The sequence below is a fragment of the Geotrypetes seraphini genome, chromosome 8 (genome assembly GCF_902459505.1).
Source record: "Geotrypetes seraphini chromosome 8, aGeoSer1.1, whole genome shotgun sequence".
Taxonomy (NCBI): Eukaryota; Metazoa; Chordata; class Amphibia; order Gymnophiona; family Dermophiidae; genus Geotrypetes; species Geotrypetes seraphini.
The window spans coordinates 127,130,076-127,156,366 of NC_047091.1; the positions used below are offsets into that span (position 1 = coordinate 127,130,076).

Below are 26,291 nucleotides of genomic sequence, written 5' to 3' on the forward strand. Positions count from 1 at the left end.
CCCTTCTTTATCATTCCTAGCATTCTGTTCGCCCTTTTCGCCACCGCCACACATTGCATGGACGGCTTCATCGACTTGTCGATCATAACTCCCAAGTCTCTTTCCTGGGAGGTCTCTCCAAGTACCACCCCGGACATCCTATATTCGTGCATGAGATTTTTTGTTACCTACATGCATCACTTTACACTTATCCATGTTGAACCTCATCTGCCATGCTGATGCCCATTCCTCGAGCCTGATTATGTCACGTTGCAGATCTTCGCAATCCTCCTGTGTCTTCACTACTCTGAATAACTTCGTATCGTCTGCAAATTTAATCACCTCACTCATTGTATCAATGTCTAGGTCATTTATAAAGATGTTGAAGAGCAAGGGTCCAAGCACCAAGCCCTGCGGCACCCCACTGGTGACGCTCTTCTAGTCCAAGTATTGTCCATTTACTCCCACTCTCTGTTTCCTATGATCCAGCCAATTTTTAATCCACGTGAGTATTTCACCCTTGATTCCATGGCTCACAATTTTCCAAAGTAGTCATTCATGTGGAACCTTGTTAAACGCCTTCTGAAAATTCAGATATACAATGTCGACTGGGTTGCCCTTGTCTATCTGTCTGTTTACTCCCTCAAAGAAGTGCAGCAAGTTCATCAAACACGATTTGCCTTTGCTAAAATGCGCAGTCCTCTGTATCTGCCCACCGCATTTCCACTCCTTCCAGACGTTCCTATCCAGACAATAATTAGTTGACATAAACCCCCATCCTAACAAAGTTAGTATTTTTTTTAAAGTCTAGAACCTTTGCTTTTGAATGAGCCCTCTCTATACCCATCTTAACATTAAACCGTACCATGCAGTGATCACTGGATGCCAGATGATCACCCATTGTAACATCAGAAATACTTTCCCCGTTTGTAAGCACTAAGTCCAGTATGACCCCATCCTGTGTGGGTTCCATTACCAACTGCTGGAACAGTTCTCCTTGTAGAGAATCAAGAATTTCCCTTCTTCTAGAAGACTTCGCAATAGGATATCCCAATCAATATCCGGCATGTTAAAATCACCTATTAGAAAGGCTTCCCTTTTTTTATAAATATTCTGAATGTCTACTATTAAATCTCTACTTCTTCCTTCTGTGAAGGAGGCCTGTATATCACACCAATGTAAATATATTCACCATTCCCTCTTTCCAAATTGATCCACAGTGCCTCTTCCTTGCCCTGCAGATCCTGCAATTGTGTGGCTTTAATATGATCTTTAACATATAATGCTACTCCTCTTCCTTTTCTTCTTATCCTGTCTTTCCTGAACAGATTATAGCTCGATATAACTATATCCCAGTCATGGTTCTCTGTGAACCATGTCTCTATGATTGCCACTATATCCAGCACCTCTTCTTCCATCACAGCTTCTAGATCCAGAATCTAGTTTCCCATACTTTGAGCATTAGTATATACTGCTTTCCAGACATTCCCCCTTTTCTCATCCGTGTAGAGCAGTGGTCTCAAACGCACAGCCCGGAGGCCACATGTGGCCCGCCAGGTACTAGTTTGAGGCCCTCAGTATGTTTATCATAATCACAAAAGTAAAATAAAACAGTTTCTTAATCATATGTCTCTTTAGCTATAAATTACAATGTTATTATTAAGACTTAGCCAAAAGGAAAGATTTATAAACTATAAAGAGTTTTACCTCATGCAAAATTGTCATTTCTTTAATAAGACATTAACTATTTTTTTCTGAGGCCCTCCAAGTACCTACAAATCCAAAATGTGGCCCTTCAAAGGGTGTGAGTTTGAGACCACTGGTGTAGAGGTATTCAGTGATTTACTTAACTGAGGGCTTATATTCACTAGGGAGGTTTGATCACCCTGCCCTTCTAGTATAAAGCCCTCTTCAGTAGATTTGCTAGCCTGCCATGGAAGACACTTCCTCCCATCTTTGATAGATGCACACCATCCCTGCTCAGCAGCCCTTGGAAGATCATCCCATGGTCCAGGAAGCCAAAACGCTCTCGACGACACCATCCACTTAGCCATGCATTTATTTCCAGGATGCGAGCTTCTCTGCCCTGGCCTTTACCCTTGACAGGGAGGATCGACGAGAATATTACCTGCGCACCTGACTGCTTCACCTTCTCTCCCAGAGCCACAAAGTCAATTTTGACACATTCGCAGGGGTACCTGGCAGTATTGTTAGTGCCAATGTGGATGAGCAGCATCAGATAGTTGTCATCAGGCTTGATGAGTCTCGGCAAGCTCTCCATAACATCTTGGATCAAATTTGAGCTGATACTTGGAGTGACATTGCAAAATAAATCTACTCTAGAGGATTTTATTTTTCAAAAGGGTGACTGATAAAATGAGGAAAATGGTTAAAAAGAAGCTAAAAGGATCAGTTGCAAAGTTTAGGACTATAAACCAGGCATGAATGTTATTTTAAAAATACCATCATGGAAGCCCAGACCAGATGTATTCCACAAATCAGCAAAGGTGGAAAGAAGATGAAACAAGAGCTGGCACTTTTAAAAGGTGAAGTGAACTTCACCTTTCCAGATCCGCAGCGTCCAGTTAGTGAATGGATTAGAGATGGTCCCCAACTCCCGCACCCGCAAATTCCCCCACAGAAGCGACTCAAGGGTCCGAGCCCCCCATGACTCATCCAGCATTCCTTGTTCAACCTGCACCCATAACTTCAAAGATGGCACATGCCACTCCACACCCGTCCTTAACTGAGCCGCTCGGTAGTAATGCTCCAGATGGGGGATCCCCAGACCCCCTTCTGCCTTAAACTTAAACTGCTGTGTTGGTGAGTGGTTCTTTGTTATAAATAAACAATTACAAAAAAAAAAAAAAAAAGGTGAAGTGAAAGAGGCTATTAGAGTCAAAAAATACATCCTTTAAAGAATGGAAAAAGGATCCAAATGAAGAAAATAAGAAGAGACACAGGCACTGGCAAGTTAGATGCAAAGCATTAAGAAAGAAAGCTAAGAAAGAATATGAAGAGAAACTTACTTTCTGCACTTTTCTTAATGATTCTTCTCTTCACCAGCTTATGAGTGGTCCCAAGCACTCTGCTGGTCATCTTCTTGATATTGTCTTAACCTTTCAAACTTCAGTCTCTGCTTTCTCTACTCCGGCTATTCTTCCGATTCCCTGGTCAGATCAGGCACTCTTGCAATTTTCATATACTATTGCAAACTCTGAATTTTCTTCTACCTCTGTACCCCCAGTAAGACAAGTTAAGAAACTATAGACTCTTACTCCTGGATACATTCTTTGAGAACTGTGAATCTTTTCCTGACAATTATATGTCTTGTTCACTGTCTGATCAAATTCACATTTGGAATAAGACCCTCAGGTCCACCTCTTGATGACTCTGTTCCTTTACGCGTAGTTCCTCCTAAACAGAGAAATTCACAGCCTTGGTACCATCCAGGTCTAACTCTTTTGTGTAACCAACTGCGCAGAACTGAATTGAATGCTCTTGGCGGCGAAATCCTTCAAAAGTTACTTTTCGGAATTTTAAAAACACTTCACAACAGTATTCGCACATGTTGCATAATGCTAAATGGATTTACGTTTCAAACATTCTAAATCAAGACCTTTATTCATCCAATCTCTATTGCAGGGATGCCCACACTTTTTTGGCTTGCGAGCTACTTTTAAAATGACCAAGTCAAAATGATCTACCAACAATAAAATTGTTTTAAAAAACAATGCACACTGTACACTGAGAAAATGTTAATTATAATTTATATTTGAGGTTTTTTTTCAAAGAGGTCAAGGCAGATGACTTTAAAATATGCAATGTCACCTCAGTAACAACTATACCCCCTCTCCTTTTATTAAACCACAATACCGTTTTTTAGTGCAGGGAGCTGTGTTGAATGCCCCACACTGCTCCTGACGCTCACAGGCACCCTGAACTAAAAACCACTATTGGGGTTTAGATAAAGGGGGCCATAGTGCAAAATATAGACAGCAGATATAAATTCGCAAAATAAATCTCAAAAAAATAATTTTTCCTACCTTTGTTGACTGGTGATTTCATGAGTCTCTGGTTGCACTTCCTTTTGGCTGTGCATCCAATATTTCTTCCCTTCTTTCTGCCTAATGCATGCTTCCTCTCCTCCAGACCTCATTCCATTCTCCAACCAACATCTCTCTCTGTCCCTCCATGAGTCCAACTTTTTCTTCCTCTCTCCCTGCCTGCCCCCCACCACCCAATACACTCCATTCCCTCCCCTTTTTCTTCCTCACTCCCTGCCCCCTCCCTTTCTCTCCATGCCCCTTCTTTCTTTCTGTCTTTCTCTCTCCCTGCCCCTTTCTTTTTTCTTTCTGTCTTTCTCCCTGCCCCCCAGCCACCTCCACCTTTGCCAAATGCCCCCAGCAAATACTTCCTCCTATCTGTTCTTACTCTTATTTTCCAAATTATGTATTTTTCTCTCAGTTCCCTTCTCCCATTACAGCGCATGCTCCGTCTCTGAGTTCCTGTCACCCTCACAGCCTATTTCTTTTCCACTGCCACAACTTAACCTCAAGTTTCTGTCTCCATCAGTCTGTCACTCTTCCCTTTAGAACTTTCAGACACTTCTGGCTCTTCATAGCAACATTCTCTGTACCAGCTATTAACCTTTTCAATTCACTTCATCCCTACATAGTCCCTTCTATTCCTTCCCATGACTTTATTCCCAACCTACGCTTCACTTCCAACCATGCGCTGGGCCCACAAGCCTCTCCCCCCATTTCAATTCAGACATCGGAGAGGAAGGTCCGGGCCAGGCAGCGAATGGCTGGCCAGGAACTTCTTCTCCGATATCAGAAATGATGTCGGGGGGGGGGGGAGGGGGAGGAGGAGGAGGCTTGTGGTCCTGGTGCTTGTGCAGTGGATGCACTCGCCTGGCTTTTGACTCGCGTTGTCCTTGCGAACTACTGGTTGATCGCGATCGGGCACCCCTGTTCTTTCGGCTATTATCTTCTCTCAAAATTGCCTACTTCTGCCCCATCAGCAACTTTCACTGCTGAAGAATTTGCATTAGGATATCACGAGAAATTCAACAGCCTACAAGATTCCCTAGTATCCGCTACTTCTTCCCCTACATCCTCTAGTGCCTACAACAACATTAAAGAGCGATGTCTCACAGAGATAGAAAACAAAAGCTCTTTAATGTTGCTGTAGGCACTAGTAGCTAACCCAATTTTTTGGTGTTTTGAACGTTAAGCGGATATCTACTCACTTGCATTGCACAGGGCTTTTTCTTATAGTGAAATATTATATGAGGAGGTTTTTTTATGCCAATGACTTAAATGTACCCCGGTTAGCCTCCACTTATTTACAACCTGAGTTATTGATTTGGTGGAGGGGGGATCTGAAGCTTTTTCCTACCTCAAGATAATTTTCAGAGAAAAAGCATTTTGAGATGCTGGTTGAGGATTGTCCTTCTTTGGCTTCAATATCTAGTACCTATAGCAACAGTAAGTATCTCCTTTACGGCCCCATTGGTTTTTCATGTCATATATGGTTACTGTGCTGTGAATCAAGTCGAGAGTGTAGTTGGATAATATCAATAGAAGTGGAACATAAAAAAGCAATTGAAGCTGTCATAGCTCGGACTTTGTGGGCTGACACGACCCCCAGTTGCAGCCCCGCATGAGCATAATAGAAGACGATACAAGCCACCAACCAAGTAGAAATAGTTCTTTTGGATACAGGACATCCCAACTTATTAGGATCGAAGGAGTCCTATGTGGCTGAGTACGCCATGAGTAGTAGACCAAAGCTCGTTTACAGTGCAAAGTATGAAGAGCCATTTCTCCAGGATGAGAATGAGGCTTAGGAAAAAACTCTGGAAGCACAATGGATTGATTGAGATGGAATTCAGTGACTATCTTTAGAAGGAACTTTGGATGAGTATGAAGCACCACTTTCTCATGATGAAACACTGTGAATGGTGGATCCGCCACCATTGCCTGAAGTTCACTCACTCTTCAGGCCAATGTAAGTGAGATGAGAAAAAACAGTTTCCAAGTGAGATATTTAAGATGAACCAAGGACATTGGTTTAAAAGGAGGCGTCATTAGCCTAGCAAAAACCACATTAAGATCCCAAACTACTGGAAGTGGTTTGAAAGGAGGTTTGATGTTGAAAAGTCCTTTCATAAATCTGGAAATAAGAGGATAAGCAGTGAGAGGTTTTCCATCAATTGGTCTATGTTGATAGCACTGAGATGAACTCTAATCGAAGTGGTCTTAAGGCCTGAATTGGATAAATGTAGAAGGTAATTCAATACTGAAGATACAGAGGTAGATTGAGAATCATGATGATGAAGAGTACATCACGTGGAAAACCACTTCCATTTGCGTTGATAACATTGTTGCGTAGATGGTCTTCTTGATGCTTCCAAAATGAGTCTGACAGGCTGGGAAAGATGAAGGTCTGTTGAAGTCACCCCAAGAAGTACCAAGCTGTCAGGTGCAACGACTGAAGATTGGGATGTAGAAGAGATTTGCGACTCTGCGTGAGAAGAGATGGAGAAACCTGAAGAGAGATTGATTCCTTGATGCTGAGTTGAAGTAGAAGGGAAAACCAGGATTGTCTGGGCCGCTGAGAAATTATGAGAATCATGGTGGCCTCCTCCTGTTTGAGTCTTAAGGATGAGAGGATTGGAGGAACTTGTGCATCCAATCCAGTAGAAAAGCATCCGTTTCTAGCCGCTGGGGAGAGTATTCCCTGGAGCAAAACTAGAACAGCTTGTGGTTGAGCGGGGACACTAACAAGTCTATCTGAGGAGTCCCCCACTGAGAGAAGATGTGATGCAGAACTGCAGAGTTAAGCATCCAGTCGTGTGGCTGAAGAAACTTGCTGAGTTTGTCTGCAAGTGAATTCTTTTCTCCTTGAATGTATATTGCTTTCAGGAATATGTTGTGAGCAATCGCCCAAGTCCAAATCTTTTGAGCCTCCTGACAAAGATGGAGAAAGCCTGTGCCACCTTGCTTGTTTATGTAATAAACTGTGACCAGATTGTCCATGTGGATAAAAAGAATTGGTTGGTGATAATGTGCTGAAAAGCATTGAGAGCATTGTAGATCACACGGAGTTCCAACAGATTAACATGGCAAAGGCAGTCCTGGGCAGACCAGTGACTTGAGTGTGAAGACCATCCAGATGAGCCCCCCAAGAGTAAGTGGACGAGTCATGAAGAAGGACACAGTACTACTCAAAATGGTCCAGAGAAGAGTGACTAAAATGGTTAAGGGGCTGGAGGAGTTGCCGTACAGTGAGAGATTAGAGAAACTGGGCCTCTTCTTCCTTGAAAAGAGGAGACTGAGAGGGGACATGATAGAAACATTCAAGATAATGAAGGGAATAGACTTAATAGATAAAGACAGGTTGTTCACTCTCTCCAAGTTAGAGAGAATGAGAGGGCACTCTCTAAAGTTAAAAGGGGACAGATTCCGTACAAACGTAAGGAAGTTCTTCTTCACCCAGAGAGTGGTAGAGAACTGGAATGCTCTTCTGGAGTCTGTCATAAGGGAAAACACCCTCCAAGGATTCAAGACAAGGTTGGACAAGTTCCTGCTGAATCAGAACGAATGCAGTTAGGGCTGGTCTCGGTTAGGGCACTGATCTTTGACCTGGGGGCCACCGTGTGAGTGGACTGCTGGGCGCGATGGACCACTGGTCTGACCCAGCAGCGGCTGTTCTTATGTTCTTAGTACTCTGAGATGTATACTATCCGGTCCAGGCAATTTACTGCTGTTCAATTTGTCAAATTGGCCTATTATTTTATCAAGTGGCACTGGCAACTCCCCCACATCTTCCTCAGTGAAGACCGAAGCAAAAAATTAATTTAATCTCTCCACTATGGCCTTGTCTTCCCTGATAGCCCCTTTTATCCCTTGGTTGTCTAGCGGTCCAACCGATTCTCTTCCCAGCTTCTTACTTTTAATATACCTAACATAACCTAGTTATAGTTTATGTTTAATTTTTATTATTCTTTTGCAATGTTGTAATTGGTAGGTTATCCTCCAAGGATTTCTTAGACTATTTCTTAAGAGCGAATTACGAGCTAATTACTTTTTTAGACTTCTAATTGGTTCAAGCAACTATATAAATCAGAGATCATGCCAGAGCTGGGACTGGGGCGGGTGGACAGGAGTTAAACACTAAACAAAACTTTGCTCAACTGCTATCTGTGCCCTAATCTGATATTGTCTTAAACTCTGAAATGCAACCTAAAATACTAATCTAGAGCAGTGGTTCCCAACCCTGTCCTAGAGGACCACCAGGCCAATCGGGTTTTCAGGCTAGCCTTAATGAATATGCATGAGAGAGATTTGCATATAATGGAAGTGAGAGGCATGCAAATCTGCTCCTTGCATATTCATTAGGGCTATCCTGAAAACCCGATTGGCCTGGTGGTCCTCTAGGACAGGATTGGGAACCACTGCTCTAGATTAGTATTTTAGGTTGCATTTCAGAGTATAAGACAATATTAAGTTAGGACACAGATGGTCCTACAGGACAGGGTTGGGAACCACTGATCTAAACTAAAACATGTTTTATATAAAAATCCTAACAGAGATTCTTAAGGCTACATTATTACCTAAGCTGATTTTGTTGTAAAAGCATAGTACTGAACTAAAAAAGTAAAAGAGAAGGACAATGAAATAACCTATTGAAGCCCAAGTTTTATCTTTACTCAAGTTTGAATGCAAGCAGGTAAGATATTCTAATGGAGTTTTGCTTCCCCTTAACAGATCCTTATTCAGCACCTCTTCAGGAAAGAAGCAGTTGAGGTCTGGGTTAACTGTTAGCTGTGCTTCTAAAATGAAAGATGTTAGCTATACCACCTGAAAACTGTTGTCCATGGAGAGATTTCTTCAAAACTTGGAACAGGAAATAATCCGAGGGAGCCAGGTCTTGACTGTAGGGAGGATGGTTCAGTTGCTGAAACCCACATTCTCAGATGGCAGCCAGGGATTGTTGTGACATGTGCACCGGTGCATTGTCGTGAAGAAACAGCACGCCTGCTGTGAGTTTTGCTCATCTTTTCTCCATGATTGACTCCCAGAAATTAATCATTGTGTTGGCATAACTCTGACCAGTTATGGTTGTCTTATATGACATGAACTCCAGAAGCAAAATTCCTTCATTGTCCCAGAAGACAGTTGCCATGACTTTGACTGCAGACTTTTTTGTCTTGAACTTTTTTGGGGTGGAGAATAACTTGTGCTTCCACTGCATTTGCTCCATTTTGGACTCAGGAACTCTGTGATAGACCCAAGTCTCATCTCTAGTCACCAAACGAAAAAAATTCACTTGGTCTTCACGGGCATCTCCAAGTTCTCCTGACAGTACTGGAGCCTCGTGGCCTTCTGACATTGTGTCAGTATTCTTGGAACATGTTGCACTCGATGCAATGTTGACCTGTGAGACCTGTTGAGAAGCTGGCTTACCCGATGGAGTGATGTGCAACACTTTTTAAAACACGTTAGCGTCCAGGACATAGACGGAAAAACTGCCTCAGCCAAATTGAATTCAATGGCTGAGGATAATGAAGCGGCCTCAATGGGGAAAGCCTGCGAGGTGAGAACAAGGAAAAAAAAGTCCTCAACTGTTTTTCTTTTAAAACTCAAATAAAACACATATCTAAAAAACGAAGAAAAATACGACTAAAATATACACATGAGCGGGAAGGCAAAGGAAAAATTTGAACTATGTTCAAACAACACGACTTCTTGGCTCCATGGAAAACTAAGGAGCTGCAAGTGTCGTCGGGCACGATGCTGGCAGGTCATGAATTTTCTCAAATTCTTAAAGTGGCAATGCACTTTTAAAGCTGTCTGTACTAGAGAGTTGCGCGGGGACAGAAATCCCACCCGTCCCCGCCAAAGTCTCACCCGTCCCCGTGAGGAATCCCACCCATCCCCGAGAGGAATCCCTCTGTCCCCACCCGTCCCCGCGAGGAATTCCCTCCGTCCTCACCCGTCCCTATAAATTACAGAAATAGTTATTTCATTTAATTATGCTACTGAATTAAAGGCTCTGGTAGAAACCCATTTACAAATAAGCAAAAAGACTTTATTAATTTGGAAATATTAATTGGGAAGAATACATACTTTGTAAACGGGTTTCTACCAGAGCCTCTAATGTTTATAAATTTTTATCAACACAACTAATATACTATTTTATCCTAAAGCAAAAAAAAAAAAAAAAGAATATTTTTCCTACCTTTGTTGCCTGGTTTCTGCTTTCCTCATGTTCTCATTCAATTCCTTCCATCCACTATCTCTCTTCTCTCTGCTTCCATTTGCTCTGTTACTGTGCCTCTCCCTTTCTCCCCTCTTCCAAATTGGTCTGGCACCCATCTTCTTCCCTCCGCTCCCCCCATAGTCTGGCATCTCTGTCTTCTTCCCTGCCAGCATCTTCTCCCCTCTCTCTCTTCCCCATTTCCTTTCAGTGTCCTTCTCACCCCCATCTTCCCCATGTCCTGTCAGCGTCCTTCTCCCCCCTCTGTCTTCCCCATGTGCTTTCAGCGTCCTTCTCCCCCCTCTGTCTTCCCAATGTTCTTTCAGCGTCCTTCTCCCCCATGTCCTTTCAGCATCCTTCTCCACCCCTTTGTCTTCCCCATGTGCTTTCAGCGTCCTTCTCCCCTCTCTGTATTCCCCATGTCCTTTCAGCGTCCTTCTCCCCCCCATCTTCCCCAGTGCTTTCAGCATCCTTCTCCCCCCTCAGTTTTACCTTAAGCGTCTTTTCCTCTCCACTCCACCTTTCCTCCCTTTCTCTCTCCCTGCCCCTTACCTTCGTGGCGCTTCCCCGCCCGACCGACAACAGAACAGGCCCGGTCCAACAAACCTCCCTGCCCTGTAGCCACGAATCTAAATTACCTTCTTACAGCAGCTGGAGTATTGAAGCTGCTGTAAGAAAGTAATTTAGATTCACGGCTACAGGGCAGGGAGGTTTGTCGGACCAGGCTTGTTCTGTTGTCGGTCAGTCGGAGGAAGCGCCACAAAGGAAAGGGGACCTGGCCGGCTGTGCACCTCCACCTATGGCTGCACCCGGGGAGGACCGCCCTCCCCGCCCCCCCCCCCCCCTTGGTACGCCACTGCCGATCGCAGCACACAGCCGGTCAGGACGGAAGTCTTCCTGATGTCAGCGCTGATGTCGGAGGAAGGGAGGGCTTTGCTTAAGCCCTTCCTCTGACGTCAGAGCTGACATTGTGGAAGACTTCCGTTCCGATTGGCTGTGTGCTGCGGCAGGGCAGGTAGGGAGAAGACAAGCCTCGCATCCAACCCCGCAGGAACCCTGCGACCCTCGGAGGCGTCCCCACGGGATCCCCGTGACCTGAAGGGGGAACCCGCGGGATCCCCGTGGGTCCCGCGGGATTCCCATCGTCCCCGTTCCCGTGCAGCTCTCTAGTTTGTACTGGAGTTCCGTGGATGACATCACCCACATGTGAGAATATGCTGCCTGCTTGTCCTGGAATAATATAAATTCAGAAATTACAATATAAACTGCTGAACATAAACAAATAGTAGTATAAAATCAAAATAAATACCAGAGGATATACCTTTTAAAAATGTATTCTTTAGGATATTCAATTATACAATTCATTAATTAGTTTGGATAACTGACATTACTTTATAACACATCTCAGGGGAAACAGAAAGACTGTGCTAATTGCAGTACAAAAGCTTTTATTTTATCATTTATACAACAGAACCAGGTTTTGAGAATTAGACTGTGCATTCTTATTGTGAACTGGTAAACATGAAGATTCATACCTTGGCACCTTCATCCACCCTTCTAGCCGTATATGGCCACTTGGTTCATTTAGTTGTAGTCCTGGAGAATTTATTTTATCTCGGCAGAAAGCTTCTGTAAAATGAGTGGCATATTCTATAGGCAGACCACATGTAGCTGGCAAGCATGAGGAGCACTTTGGATGACACATAATTTGGCATTCTAATAAAGAAATAAATAAAATTTGAACTATCAGACTAGCCTACAGTATTTCTAATTGTTTCAACAGACAACTTTCAACAGACAACTTTCTAATCACACGAGATACAGTGAAGTTACTCACCTGTAGAAGATGTTCTCCAAAGACAGCAGGAAATATAGCTGCATACATGTGGATAGCTGAGATATTATGCCACACATGTGGTTTTTGTCACCATGTGATGGAGCCAACAGGAGAAAGATTCCAAGCATGGAAAAGACTTTAGCGCATGCACAGAATTTCCCACCACTGTACTGCTATTTAAATTCTAATACAGTAGTTCTTGCTCCTCAGTTCATACTTAAGCAAGCTTCAACTCAGGGTTAGGTGGGTGGGATTGTGTAGCTGAAATCTCCCAACTATCCATGGAGAACATATTACAAGTATGCAACTATATGTTCTCCATGGATAGGGAATATTTCAAATGGACAAGTGATACCTCCCAAGCTGAAGATTGTGACTATTGAATTCAAATTAAAGCTCAACCCAGGAAAAATGAAGTTTTTTGTGGCTTTTCCACGCCCATACAATACTAAGACATCTTTGATCATAAATAAATGCAGTTATCCTGTCCAATCGCCCATTAAGATCTTGGGTATAATATTGGATCAAGGCATGATTATGAAGAATCAGGTGGATTCTTTGGTTAGAAAAGGTTTCTTCACTCTTTGGAAGTTCCAATCCATTAGGGTATATTTTGATGTTTCATCATTTAAAATTCTGGTGCAATCCCTTATACTTTGTTAGCTTGAATAATGTAATATTGCCTATCTGGCAATATCTCAGAGTAAAATGCAGCGACTGTGCATGGTGCAAAATGCGGCGGTCAGGTTGATTTTCAGGTTAAAGAAATATGATCACATTACACCCTCCTATCGGATACTGCATTGGTTATCAATGGAGGCGCGGGTGAAGTTTAAGTTTGGTTGCTTCTCTTTCAAGCATCTGTTTGATTTTTCTCCTAAAAATATATAACTGAGATTTTCTATTTTGCAACCAATAAACACAGGAGAAATTTGATTTTGAATTGTCGAACGCCTTCTGAAAATCCAGATATACAATGTCTACTGGGTCGCCCTTGTCTAAACAGGCAGATAGACAAGGGCGACCCAGTCGACATTGTATATCTGGATTTTCAGAAGGTTCGACAAGGTTCCACGTGAACGACTACTTCGGAAGATTGCGAGCCATGGAATTGATGGTGAAATACTCATATGGATTAAAAACTGGCTGGCGGATAGGAAACAGAGGGTGGGGGTAAATGACAGTACTTGGACTGGAAGAGCGTCATCAGTGGGGTGCCGCAGGGCTCGGTGCTTAGAAACGTGCTCTTCAACATCTTTATAAACGATCTGGACATAGGTACAACGAGCAAGGTGATTAAATTTGCAGACAATACTAAGTTATTCAGAGTAGTGAAGACGCAGGGGGACTGCGAAGATCTGCAACGTGACATAATCAGGCTCAAGGAATGTGCATCGACATGGCAGATGAGGTTCAAGCAGATGAGGTTCAACGTGGATAAATGTAAAGTGATGCATGTCGGTAACAAAAATCTCAGGCAAGAATACAGGATGTCCGGGGCAGTACTTGGAGAGACCTCCCAGGAAAGGGACCTGGGAGTTCTGATCGACAAGTCGATGAAGCCGTCTGCACAATGTGCGGCGGCAGCAAAAAGGGCAAACAGAATGCTAGGAATGATAAAGAAGGGGATCACAAACAGATCGGAGAAGGTTATCATGCCGCTGTACCGGGCCATGGTGCGCCCTCACCTGGAGCACTGCGTACAGCACTGGTTGCCGTACATGAAGAAGAACCTGGTACTACTCAAGAGGGTCCAGAGAAGAGCAACCAAGATGGTTAAGGGGTTAGAGGAGCTGCTGTACAATTAAAAATTGGAGAAACTGGGCCTCTTCTCTCTCGAAAAGAGGAGATTGAGAGGGGACATGATCGAAACATTCAAGGTACTTAAGGGGATAGACTTAGTAGATAAGGACAGGTTGTTCACCCTCTCCAAGGTAGGGAGAATGAGAGGGCACTCTCTAAACTTGAAAGGGGATAGATTCCGGACGAACATAAGGAAGTTCTTCTTCACCCAGAGAATGGTGGAAAACTGGAATGCTCTTCCAGAATCTGTCGAAGGGGAAAACACTCTCCAGGGATTCAAGACAGGATTGGACAAGATCCTGCTTAACAAGAAGTGCACTGGTAGGGCAAGTCTCAGTTAGGGTACTGGTCGTTGACCTGTGGGCTGCCGCGTGGGCGGACTGCTGGGCATGATGGACCACTGGTCTGACCCAGCAGCGGCAATTCTTATGTTCTTATGTTTTCCCACCTGTCAAGAGGCTGCAAATTCAAAAAACATCATCAATATTTTCTCTCATATCAAGAAGAATTATGGGGTAAGGATCTGGAACATCTGATTGTTTTCTGATTCCTATATGGAATTTAGAAGACATTTAAAGACAAATTTATTCTTGGAACATTTAGGCAACTAACTGGCATGGATATTGTAAACCTGATGAACCATCTAGAACAGGGATCTCAAAGTCCCTCCTTAAGGGCCGCAATCCAGTCGGGTTTTCAGGATTTCCCCTATGAATATGCATTGAAAGCAGTGCATGCACATAGATTTCATGCATATTCATTGGGGAAATCCTGAAAACCCGACTGGATTGCGGCCCTCAAGGAGGGACTTTGAGACCCCTGATCTAGAACATTATAGTATTATAAAGATAATGATGGATTTTGTAAACCTGATGAACCATCTAGATCAGTGTTCTTCAACCTTTTTACACCTATGGACCGGAGGAAATAAAATAATTTTTTTGTGGACCGAAAAACTACTAAGACTGAAATTTTTTTAAAACATCTCTGCCCCGCCCTCTGAGCTCGGTCCCGCAACCATCTAATCCTATCCGTACAAGCCTCAAATAGTTATGATTTTATATTGAATGTATTTTTATTAAAGTATAAAAAAAACAATATTCTGTATAATTGTCATTTTATAAATACAAATAATACAGAGCAAGGATCAACAAAACCCCTGTCTCCCCTCCCCTTCACATATATCCCCTCTACTATCAAGAAAACTGAATAAGCCAAATTATGACAGAATGGTACACAGAAATATCATGCTAACAGAGTACCACAGTCACACATGACAGGAATAGTGTTAGGGGAGTGCAACTGCCCCCTGGTCAGAGAGAGTCCCCAGTTATATCAAATACCAGCTCTAGCAGGATACATATTTCAAATCTGATATATTCTAATCACAAGATAGAAATAAAATTATTTTTTCTACCTTTTGTTGTCTCTGGTTTCTGCTTTCATCTTCTTTTCACTCTCTTCCATCCAGCATCTGCACTCTGTCTCTTCAATCCAGCATCTCCCCTTTCCATATGGTATCTGCCTTCTTTCTATGCCCCTCTCCCCTTTCCATCCAGCCTTTGCCCCCTCTCCTTTTTACATGATTTATTCTGCTCTCATTTTTATCTCTCCTACATGAGATCTAGCATCTTTGTCCCTCTCTCCTTATTTCCATCTGACCCCCTGCCCAACATCAATTTCTCTCTACTTTCTCATTCCTCTATCTCTCCCCTTTCCCTCATCTCATCTCTCCATTCCATCCTGACTCCTTTCTCTCCTCTAATCTCCCTGCCAGTTGTTTCCTTCCTATTTTCATTCCTTCCCTGTCCAGCAGTATCCATTCTCCCTTTCCTCCTCCCCTTAGCCAACAGTAACTCTCTTTCCTTTACCTCCTCCCCTGTCCAGCAGTACCCCTTACCCCTTCCCCTCCCTTGTCCAGGAGTACCCTTTCTCCCTTCCCTTCAAAATGAAATGGCTAACTTTTTAAAATTAAGACCCATCCAGGAGCTCAGGTCTAAGGAGGCCATAAGCCAAGGAAAAAAAAATCAAGAAAACTAAATAGAAAAAAAGGCTGAAGATGGCTAGGAGAATAAGGGAAACAGAATAAAAAAGAATGGTCTTGCACTACTGATGAAGAAGAGCAGGAAGGCAAAGAGAAAAACTCATTGTGGAGAAAAACAACTGCACAACTGAACTAAAGATATATCTTCACCACTTTGTGGATGAAAGAGTACTTCAGGTTCGTGCAAGTTGAGCAGGTAGTAAAATATGTGATCATGCATGAATGGGTATGTCAAAAGCTTCAGGAGTTTTCTGAACGGGGGCAGCACCCGTGATAGGACTCCATTGATAATATCACCCATCTGTGGTAACCTTCTGTTCTGCTTGTCCTCAGAGAATTCTTCATCTATCTATTTCAGAAACATTGCGACACACATACACACACACAGATCTTACCAAGACACTTTGCTCCCTGACGTCCAAAGTGCACAGTATCAAGACAGACAGAACATTTTGTAGCCCTCATGGTCAAACCAACGCTGAACCGATGAGGAATATTGTGGTGCATTCGCTCTTTTAAACGGCGACTGAACTCTAAAATTTTTTAAAAGATAGGAAAAGTTTTGAAACAGATATTATCTCTCACTTGCCTGACTACACAAAAAGTCAAAGATGTAATCATCACCCTTCTTACCCTCTGGAGTAGACATCTCTTTTCTGCGACTGGAGGGTGGAGCCAATAGGCTGATTGGGTTGGGTTGATGTTCAGGTGATCGAACAATAGCAGACATGATAATCTGTTGCCGTGCTGTTGCTGGAGTGGATGGAAGTGTGTGGTCTGATACTTTCAAATTGGCCGCTATCAAAGAAAGAAAATGCAATTTCAGTTCCTCATATAATTTGAGACAATTAAAAGGCCACACTGGAAACAAACTACAGTTTTTACCTTCCTCTCGAACAGAACGGAGCTCAATGCGTGTTTTTTGAAGTGCCTCTTCTAGTTCTGCTGAGCGAGCTTTTTCTTTCTCTAGTGCCACCTTCAATTCATTATATTGAAGAGGAAACTGAGGCATTTGAGTAGGATCATCTTTCCACCGACTAAACAGACTCTAACAATAAAAGATATGACTTTAAGAAATACAGAATTTAAAACTGGCTCTTTGGTACACCAAATATAAACAACAAGCTACAAAAGACAAAATGCTGAAAGTTCCTAACTGCTCCAATTCCTTGGAGGATACAAACATAGCAGTCATATTCACTCTCTCTTCATAGTACAGTGGTACCTTGGTTTACGAGCATAATTTGTTCCAGAAGCATGCTCCTAAACCAAAATACTCATATATCAAAGTGAGTTTCCCTATAGGAATTAAGGGAAACTCGCTTGATACGTTCCCACCCACCCCCACTCCCCGAGGCCAATGGCGCTGCTCTACCCCCCCCCCCCCCGCCGAGAACCAGCACTGCTCCCCCCGAAGGACCCCCCCCACCGCGTGATCCGGCACCCCCCCCCCCCCATGATCCGTCAACCCTACCGCCGCGATCTGAAATCTCCCAGACCCACCCAAACACGCTTCTTACTTCCATCTGGCCACCGGCACCAGCATGTCCTGTACGTTGGTGCCGGTGCCTGAAGATCTACCTCCTCTTCTTTGCTGGGCCTTGAGCATCTGCGCATACTCAAGGCCTGCGAGTTCATGCGATGAACTCAGAGGCCTTGAGCATGCGCAGATGCTCAAGGCCCAGCAAAGAAGAGGAGGCAGATCTTCGGGCACCAGCACCAATGCACAGGACATGCCGGTGGCCAGATGGAAGTAAGAAGCGTGTTTGGGTGGGTCTTGGGGATTTCAGATCGCGGCAGGGGGGTGCCGGATCACGAGGAGTGCCACTCGCGAATCGAGGCAAGCTCAGTTTCCGATGCGCCAATTTTGCGAATGTTTTGCTCGTCTTGCAAAACACTCGCAAACCGGTGCACTTGTAAACCGACGTACCACTGTACAGTATTAAAAAATTTTAAAGGCATGATCAAATAATTAGGTACCTAAAGTATTAGCCATATGAATCCTTGGTATCAGAACACAGTTCCCTTTTTTCACTCTAACCTGGTCAAACTATAGTGACCAGACATCTGAAGTTCATTTACCCAGTGTATGTAAGACTAAGGACCTTCCTCCAAATTCTATAAAATGTGCCCACAGTTAGGCATCTACATCGGTATGCCTAGCTGATGCAGGTGCTTAACTTAATTGAGTAATAGGCTAAATCGGCACTCAATACCTCTTAATTAGCACTAATTAGAGTTAATTGAAAGTTAGGCATCTAACTTGATAGGGATGATTTTACAACAGGTAGTCACTTAATATAAAACGCAAAGTTAAAAGTGGGCATAGGTAGGGCATATTGCAGGCATGTTTTGGAGTTAGGCCGTTGGGAACCTAACTTTGGAGCAAGCATTTAGGTTAAGAAAATCCTGGCATAAATAGGGTGCGCCTAAATGTTAGAATGCTTAGGCGGTGCTAATTCTATAATGGGTGTATAATTTTTATAGAATTGCACTTAGCGCCACACTAATTGGCATTGGGTTTTAAAGTCACATATATAGAATCATGTCCCTTGTGTCTAGAGCAGGGGTAGGCAATTCCAGTCCTTGAGAGACATAGGCAGGTCAGGTTTTCAGGATATCCACAATAAATATGCATGAGATAGATTTGCATCTCAAGGATATATATTCATTGTGGATATCCTGAAAACATTACATTACATTACTTTACATTAGGGATTTCTATTCCGCCCTTACCTTGCGGTTCAAGGCGGCTTACAAAAGATTTATAAACTGGGTTACAATGGAGGAACCGATGATAAATTAGGGTGGTAAATAGATAATTTCGGGCAAGGATAGATACAGTTTACAGGAAGTGTGTAAATGGAGGTTACATTAGTAGCATAGTTGTTATTGCTGGTATAGTGAGGGTAGATTTTTGTCTATTTTGGCGTTGTTAATAGTAGGTGAAGTTAGGGCTGATTTAGGAATTTCTTAAAAAGTATTGTTTTTATTTCTTTTCTGAATGTCTTATAGTCTGATGTGGTCATCAGCAGGTTAGAGATCCTGGTATCCAGTTTTGCGGCTTGAGTGGCTAGGAGGCCGTCATTAAGCTTTGATCTTTTTACTTCATTGATCGGAGGAGGTATGAATGGGGAGTGCGCTTTTCTGTGCCTGAGTGTGGTTGCTTGGTTGAGGCGGTTATTCAGGTAAGAAGGACTGTCTCCATTTAGGGATTTAAATAGCATACAGTAGAATTTGAATTGTATTCTTTCTTGGATTGGTAGCCAATGTGAGTTGATATAAGCTTCTGTGATGTGGTCATATTTTCTCAATGAGAAGATGAGTCTCAAGGCTGTATTTTGGATTGTTTGAAGTTGTTTGATCATAGTAGCAGGGCATGGGAGGAAAAGGATGTTGCAGTAGTCTAGCAGTCCTAGGATTAGGGATTGTACTATAAGCTGGAATTGATTTCTTTCAAAGAATTTCCGGACTTGTCTCAGATTTCTCATGGTTGTGAAGGATTTCTGGATTGTTTTGTTTATTTGCGGTTGCATGGTACAGCATCTATCTATGGTCATTCCTAGTAGTTTTATGGTGGATTGGATGGGATAGTTGATTGAGTTGAGTTCTAAATTGGTTGAGGTTTGGATTTTGTCATTTTCGAAGAGGATGAATTTAGTTTTGTCTGGGTTGAGTTTAAGTTTGTGATCTTTCATCCATAACATAACTGTATTAAGTGTTCGTTGTAGGATGTTTGGCGTGGTGGGTTTAGGCTGATCATAAGGTATGAGGATGGTAATGTCGTCCACGTAGCTATAGGTGGTTATACCTAGATTGTTCAGGTGTGTTCCGAGAGAAGCAGTGTATAGGTTGAAGAGGGTGGGGGATAGTGGGGAACCCTGTGGAACTCCGCAGGGGTTTGACCAAGGTTCTGATTTTTCGTTGTTTGATTTTACGCTGTAGGTTCTGGATTTTAGGAAGCCTTCAAACCAAGAGTATACTTTATCAGAGATGCCTATTGCGTCCAAGATTTGCAGAAGGATATTGTGATCAACTAGGTCAAAGGCTGCAGTCAGGTCTAATTGTATAAGAAGCATTTTTTTCTCTGTACTGAGGTGTTGTCTGATTGTGTCCATAAGGGAGCCTAGGAGAGTTTCTGTGCTGAAATTTGTTCTGAAGCCAGATTGCGTGGGGTGGAGTAGGTTATGGTCATCCAGATAGTTAGTGAGTTGTTTGGCTACTAGGCCTTCTGTAAGTTTGACGTATAGTGGTATAAAGGCCTGACCTGCTTGTGGCTCTCGAGGACCAGAACTGCCTACCCCTGGGTCTAGAGGATAAATGTTTAACACATATGGCCCTCTGATACTTATGCAAAATCACATACAGTAGTCTTCTAATATCTATGTTCATACTATATATTTTCCACTGTTTCCTTCCACTGGTTGATGGACTTAACCCTTAAGTTCTGGACTGATCTAGTAAGATGGGATGTTAAGGAAATATACATTTATTTGCAGGGTGGATAAAAACAAACAAACAAACAGATTTTAATTTAAATTGTATTTTTTTAAATAAAATGCTTTATTCTTAAACCTGGTAAGGACCCCGTGTTGTGTGGTTCTTACCGCCCGATTTCTTTGCTGGGTGTTGATTATAAATTGTTCACTCGCGTTTTGGCAGTTCGGTTGCAGCATTTCCTATCAGATCTGATACATGGTGATCAATGTGGCTTTATCTTGGGTAGGCACCCTGGGGATAACATCCACAGAGTGCTGGACTTGATATGGGCTGCTCAAAACTCACCCATCCCTTCGGTGTTACTCTCCATTGACGCTGAAAAGGCCTCTGACAGAATCTTTTGGCCTTTTATGAAGGCAGTGTTGCGTCGTACGGGAATTTTGGGGAATTTTTTACACTGGTTGACTTTATTATGTGATCAGCCGGAGGCATGCTTGAGGGGGAATGGAAGATATACCAATTCTTTTCCAATACAACATGGAACTCGGTAGGGGTGCCCGCTTTCCCCCCTTATTTTCGCTCTGGTAATGGAACCCCTAGCTTGCTGCAATTCGTGGAGGTACAGATGTCTGGGGAATTGTGGAGGGAGCCCAAGAGCATAAAATTTCATTATATTCTGATGATATTCTTTTCACGGTTTCTTGCCCCCTCCAATCATTGACAGCTATTATCCGGGTGCTGGAGCAGTATGGGAAGGTGGCTGGATTTAAAATTAATGTCTCGAAATCTGAATTGCTTCATGCCATGGGACATACGATGGAAACGACATTTTTGGAATGTCCCGTCATCCGGGACACACGAAAGGAAACGGTTAAAACTATGTCACTTCAAAAGGTTCCTTGACAAAACCTTCTCTTTTCAGGCAGCTAAACTGAATCCATGGTTCAAATTGTGCTTAATGCCCCCTCTTATCTTGACTTCAGAAAGCAGCTCAAAACACAATTATTCCACAGATTGAACTCTTAATGCATCCTATTACTTCTTTTGACTACCTCTCCTCTTTACTACTGTTACCCTTCCACTTATGGCCTGTAACCACTTCCTATTCCTCTTCTAATATTGTACACCCTAACCTGCCAACCACAATGATATCAGTGTTTGTATTTTTTGATTAAATGCTGTGAACCGCCTAGAACTCCCTGGCGGTATACAAAAATAAATTATTATTATTATTATCATATATAATAAAATGGTAAGAGCGCATGCGCACTCTAAAGCCGTGTTCCCTGATCCGTCGCGATGTGGCCACAAGAGTGTGCATGCGCGCTTATACGTCACCATACAACAGAAGGACTGCACCTAACCGTAACTCTCCTCCTCCTTTTCTGGCCTGGCCTGCTGAGAGGAAGAGCGGCGCTGACACGGCCGCTCCGTCTCTGCAGGGCTAACAGCCCCCGAAGCTCCTCAGCAGCCTGTCTTGCCCCCTTGAGAAGGGCTCGCCTCTCTGCTTGCACAGACCTCCATCAAGGAAAAACAGCACTACCGGCCGAAGTTTATTTTAAAGTTTAAAGCCGCTGCAGTAGTATGAAAAATAATAAGGTGCATGCACTTCGCTAAAGAAGGAGAAAAGCCTCGGATGGTGCAGGGCCATTGCAGCATTCTCTCAGGCTTCGAGCTGGGAGCGCTGAATGCACCTTTGATCCTTTGCCCTGAAGCAGCGGCAGTTTGAGCCATGAAACGATAGCCACCATCAGGGGATCATAACCAGTGGCATAGTAAGGGGGCGGACTGCCCTGGGAGCCATGTTAGGAAGGGTCCGCTACTCCAGTGCAAAAATCTAAATTTTTTTTATTGATACATCGTGGCCCTGCCCCGCCCCAGGAGAGGGACCTGTCTCGCTCGCTCCGGAATAAGCGAAACCGCCGAGGCTGAGCATTTTTAGTGGAATGGAGTGGAGTGGAGGGGGGGAGGGAGGGGAGAGAGTGCGCAGCGGCTTTAAACTTTAAAATAAACTTTGGCCGGTAGTGCTGTTTTTCCGTGATGGAGATCTGCGCGAGCTCTCCAAGAGCCTGGCCAGCACCAAGACGCGCTCCTACGGCAGTACGGCTAACGTGACTGCGCCTCTGGCCGAGAGCTACATGGAGCACCGGGTGGGCGACGGCGATACGCTGCAGGGCATCGCGCTCAAGTACGGAGTAACGGTAAGGCGCATTAGGCCAAATACCCCACCCGGAGGCACTTCCCCTGCGATGAGGGAGCCCTGTGGAGGTCCTGGACAGCCCACCTTCAAATTATTGACAGCGGTATTTTTGAAAGATTACAGAGGCTTCCTAGCGCTCTACAAACACACCAAAGTGGCCTGTTAACAGGGAGAGATGCTGGCTTTGCCTGTGGGTTTTAGTTTATTTAAGATGTTTATAAACAGTCTTCCAGGGTAACTACAAAGGTAGAAGTATACTTGGTTACGCAAGTGATCACATCCCCCCCAACCTCCCCCCCCCCCTCACAAAAAGGCTGGTGTTAACTTTTGTCAGATCAATCTGTTTCTTGAAACATAGCCTTTCAATGGCAGGAGTCATATGCCTCAGATGCAGGAATGTCAGAGCTAATTTGCTTTAGTTAGGTTGGGGGAAGAAAAACAGACTAGTGACTTGATAACTGGGGGCAAAACTATTCTCTGAAAATGTAATGGAAAGGTACCAAATTTGATGTGGTTAAGGCTGCTGCTTCAGCACTGTGAGGTTCTAGAGAATGACACGGTGACAGAATTTGTCCCCATCCCTGCGGATAACCGCAATAAACCATCTGCATTCTTTCAGGAGAGAGGGAAGAATCAAGAGTATGAATGAACACAACCACTGACCCTCAAGCCTTGCATTGAAGAATGCTGGTGTAAAAGGACTGAGGTTGAGATAAACACTAAAGAATGGCATGGGATGGTTTCCCATGGTTATGTGTGGGGACGGTGGCAGTGACAGATTCTGTCACCATGTCATTCTCTAGATTAGAACCTCACAGTGCTGAGGCAGAGAGAAAGAATGACAGACGGGGCCAGAGAGACAGACAGACAGAAAGAAAGAAAGACAGACATCTATTCTAGCACCCGTTAATGTAACGGGCTTCAAGACTAGTTATTATTAATATTACAGCTCCTGGGCACTTGGTGGCTCGGTTGTATGCTGCTTTTTTGTTCTGCTGGGCCCCGAATTCAATTTGATATTTGAGGGTTTGTATCTCTGGGGACTTAGATGACCTCTTTCGACTTAATTATCCTCCTCTAATAAAAGCCATCTTTGCTGATTTAGATAAATGTGAAGGGTTGCAACTGACTTGGTTGGGCCGAATAGATGCATTAAAGATGAATATATTGCCCTGGTTTTTATATCTGTTTTCCTGTTTGCCTCTCCCAATCCACAAAAAGTTTCTTGTTAAATTGCAGGATAGGGCCTTTGTCTATGTTTGGCAACATAAGCTGCCATGGATATGGCAGGAGCACATGTATGTATAGGGACCATGGAGGTATGGGGGTTCCTGATTTTGTTAATTACATATTATTATGCGGAGTAGCGCAGAATCACAAGGATCAGCACTTGGATATAATCCCACAAACTCTGAATTTAGGGGCAGGAGCTCCACCCGTGAGCCTCACCCTTTCCCAAGGGTGTTGGGGGGGGGGGGTTTACACAGAAAATAGTAAAGACAATAAATAAATAAATTTAGAAAATGCAGGCTATACTTGAGATTAAGGAGCCATGAAGGAGAGACATATAGCAATGTTACTTACCGTAACAGTTGTTATCCAGGGACAGCAGGCAGCTATTCTCACTAGTGGGTGATGTCATCAGACAGAGCCCCGGTACGGACGTCTCACAAGCACGTGTTGCTTGTAGAAACTTAAAGTTTCTAGATGCCCGCACCGCGCATGCGCCGGTGCCTTCCTACCCGGAGATCCGGGCGTGTCTCCTCAGTTCAGGTAGCTAGCCTGAGAAGCCAACCCAGGGGAGGTGGGTGGGACGTGAGAATAGCTGCCTGCTGTCCCTGGATAACAACTGTTACGGTAAGTAACATTGCTTTATCCCAGGACAAGCAGGCAGGTATTCTCACTAGTGGGTGACCTCCAAGCTAACCTCAGTGGGATGGAGGGGGAGTTGGCGACTTTAAGAGAATAAATTTTTCAATACTGTTTGGCCAAACTGTCCATCCCGTCTGGAGAGGGTATCCAGACAATAATGTGAGGTGAATGTGTGAACCGAGGACCAGGTGGCAGCCTTGCAAATTTCCTCGATTGGTGTTGATCTGAGGAATGCTACTGAGGCTGCCATTGCTCTGACCTTATGGGCTGTGACCTTACAAGGGAGTGATAGTCCAGCCTGGGCATAGCAGAAAGAGATACAAGCCGCCATCCAATTGGAGATGGTGCGCTTCGATACGGGTCTTCCCAACTTGTTAGGGTCGAAGGAGACAAAAAGTTGAGGAGTGGTTCTATGTGGCTTGGTGCGATCCAGGTAGAAAGCCAAGGCACGTTTACAGTCTAGAGTGTGAAGGGCCGATTCTCCGTGGTGAGAATGAGGCTTAGGGAAGAATACTGGAAGTACAATGGATTGGTTGAGATGAAATTCGGAGACCACCTTAGGCAGGAATTTCGGGTGAGTGCGGAGGACCACCTTGTCATGGTGGAATACTGTGAATGGTGGGTCCGCCATCAATGCCTGTAGTTCGCTGACTCTGCGAGCGGACGTAAGGGCTACAAGGAAAAGCACTTTCCAGGTGAGATACTTCAGAGGGGCCCTGTTGAGTGGTTCAAACGGGGGCTTCATGAGATGGGAAAGGACTACGTTGAGGTCCCAAACTACTGGAGGTGGTTTGAGAGGCGGGTTAACATGGAAGAGTCCTTTCATAAATCTGGCGACCACCGGATGGGCCGAGAGGGGTTTCCCTTGTAGGGGCTGGTGGAACGCCGCGATAGCGCTCAGGTGTACTCGTATGGATGTGGACTTGAGCCCAGATTGAGATAAGTGTAGGAGATAGTCCAGCACGGAGGATAAGGAAGCTCGCTGGGGTTCCTTTGACTGGGGAACACACCATGAGGAGAATCTGGTCCATTTCTGGGAGTAGCATTGCCGAGTGGCGGGCTTCCTGGAAGCTTCCAAGACCTCCCTCACTTCTTGTGAGAATTGGTGAGGGGTTACGTTGAGAGGAACCAAGCTGTCAGGTGGAGAGACTGCAGGTTGGGATGAAGTAGTGATCCTTGATGTTGAGTAAGTAGTGAAGGAAACACTGGAAGTGGTACTGGTTCCCTGCTGCTGAGTTGAAGTAGGAGGGAGAACCAAGGTTGTCTGGGCCACCGAGGAACTATTAGAATCATGGTGGCCCGTTCGAGTTTCAGCTTGACCAGAGTCTTCTGGATCAGCGGGAATGGTGGGAACGCATATAGAAATCGTTTCCCCCAGTTCAGTAGAAAAGCATCTGCCTCGAGGCGATGAGGAGTGTAGATCCTGGAGCAAAACTGAGGCAGTTTGGCGTTGTGGGGAGCCGCAAAGAGGTCTATCTGAGGCGTCCCCCATTGCGTGAAGATTTGGTGAAGGGGGCTGGAATGGAGAGTCCATTCGTGCGGTTGTAGCAGACGGCTTAGTTTGTCTGCTAAGACGTTGTTCTCCCCCTGGATGTATACTGCTCTGAGTAGGGTGTTGTGGCGCACCGCCCAGTCCCAGACTCGTAGAGCTTCCTGGCAAAGGAGGGCCGAGCCCGTGCCTCCTTGCTTGTTGATATAATACATGGCGGCCTGATTGTCTGTGCGAATGAGGATTACCATGTCGTGGAGTAGGTGTTGGAAAGCTTGGAGCGCATTGAAGATGGCTCTGAGTTCCAGTAGATTGATTTGGTGTAGTCTCTCCGCATTGGTCCAGAATCCTTGGGTGC

General features: G+C 44.2%; 1 protein-coding gene across 1 annotated transcript in view; it reads right to left on the reverse strand.

Annotated features, from left to right (window-relative positions):
- Positions 1-26,291, reverse strand: part of CIT (citron rho-interacting serine/threonine kinase) — a 702,016-nt gene that overhangs the window by 271,450 nt on the left and 404,275 nt on the right. The window contains 4 exon segments of the mRNA XM_033956569.1: positions 11,784-11,964; positions 16,328-16,465; positions 16,566-16,730; positions 16,818-16,980. Coding sequence (XP_033812460.1) covers positions 11,784-11,964; positions 16,328-16,465; positions 16,566-16,730; positions 16,818-16,980 — 647 coding nt within the window.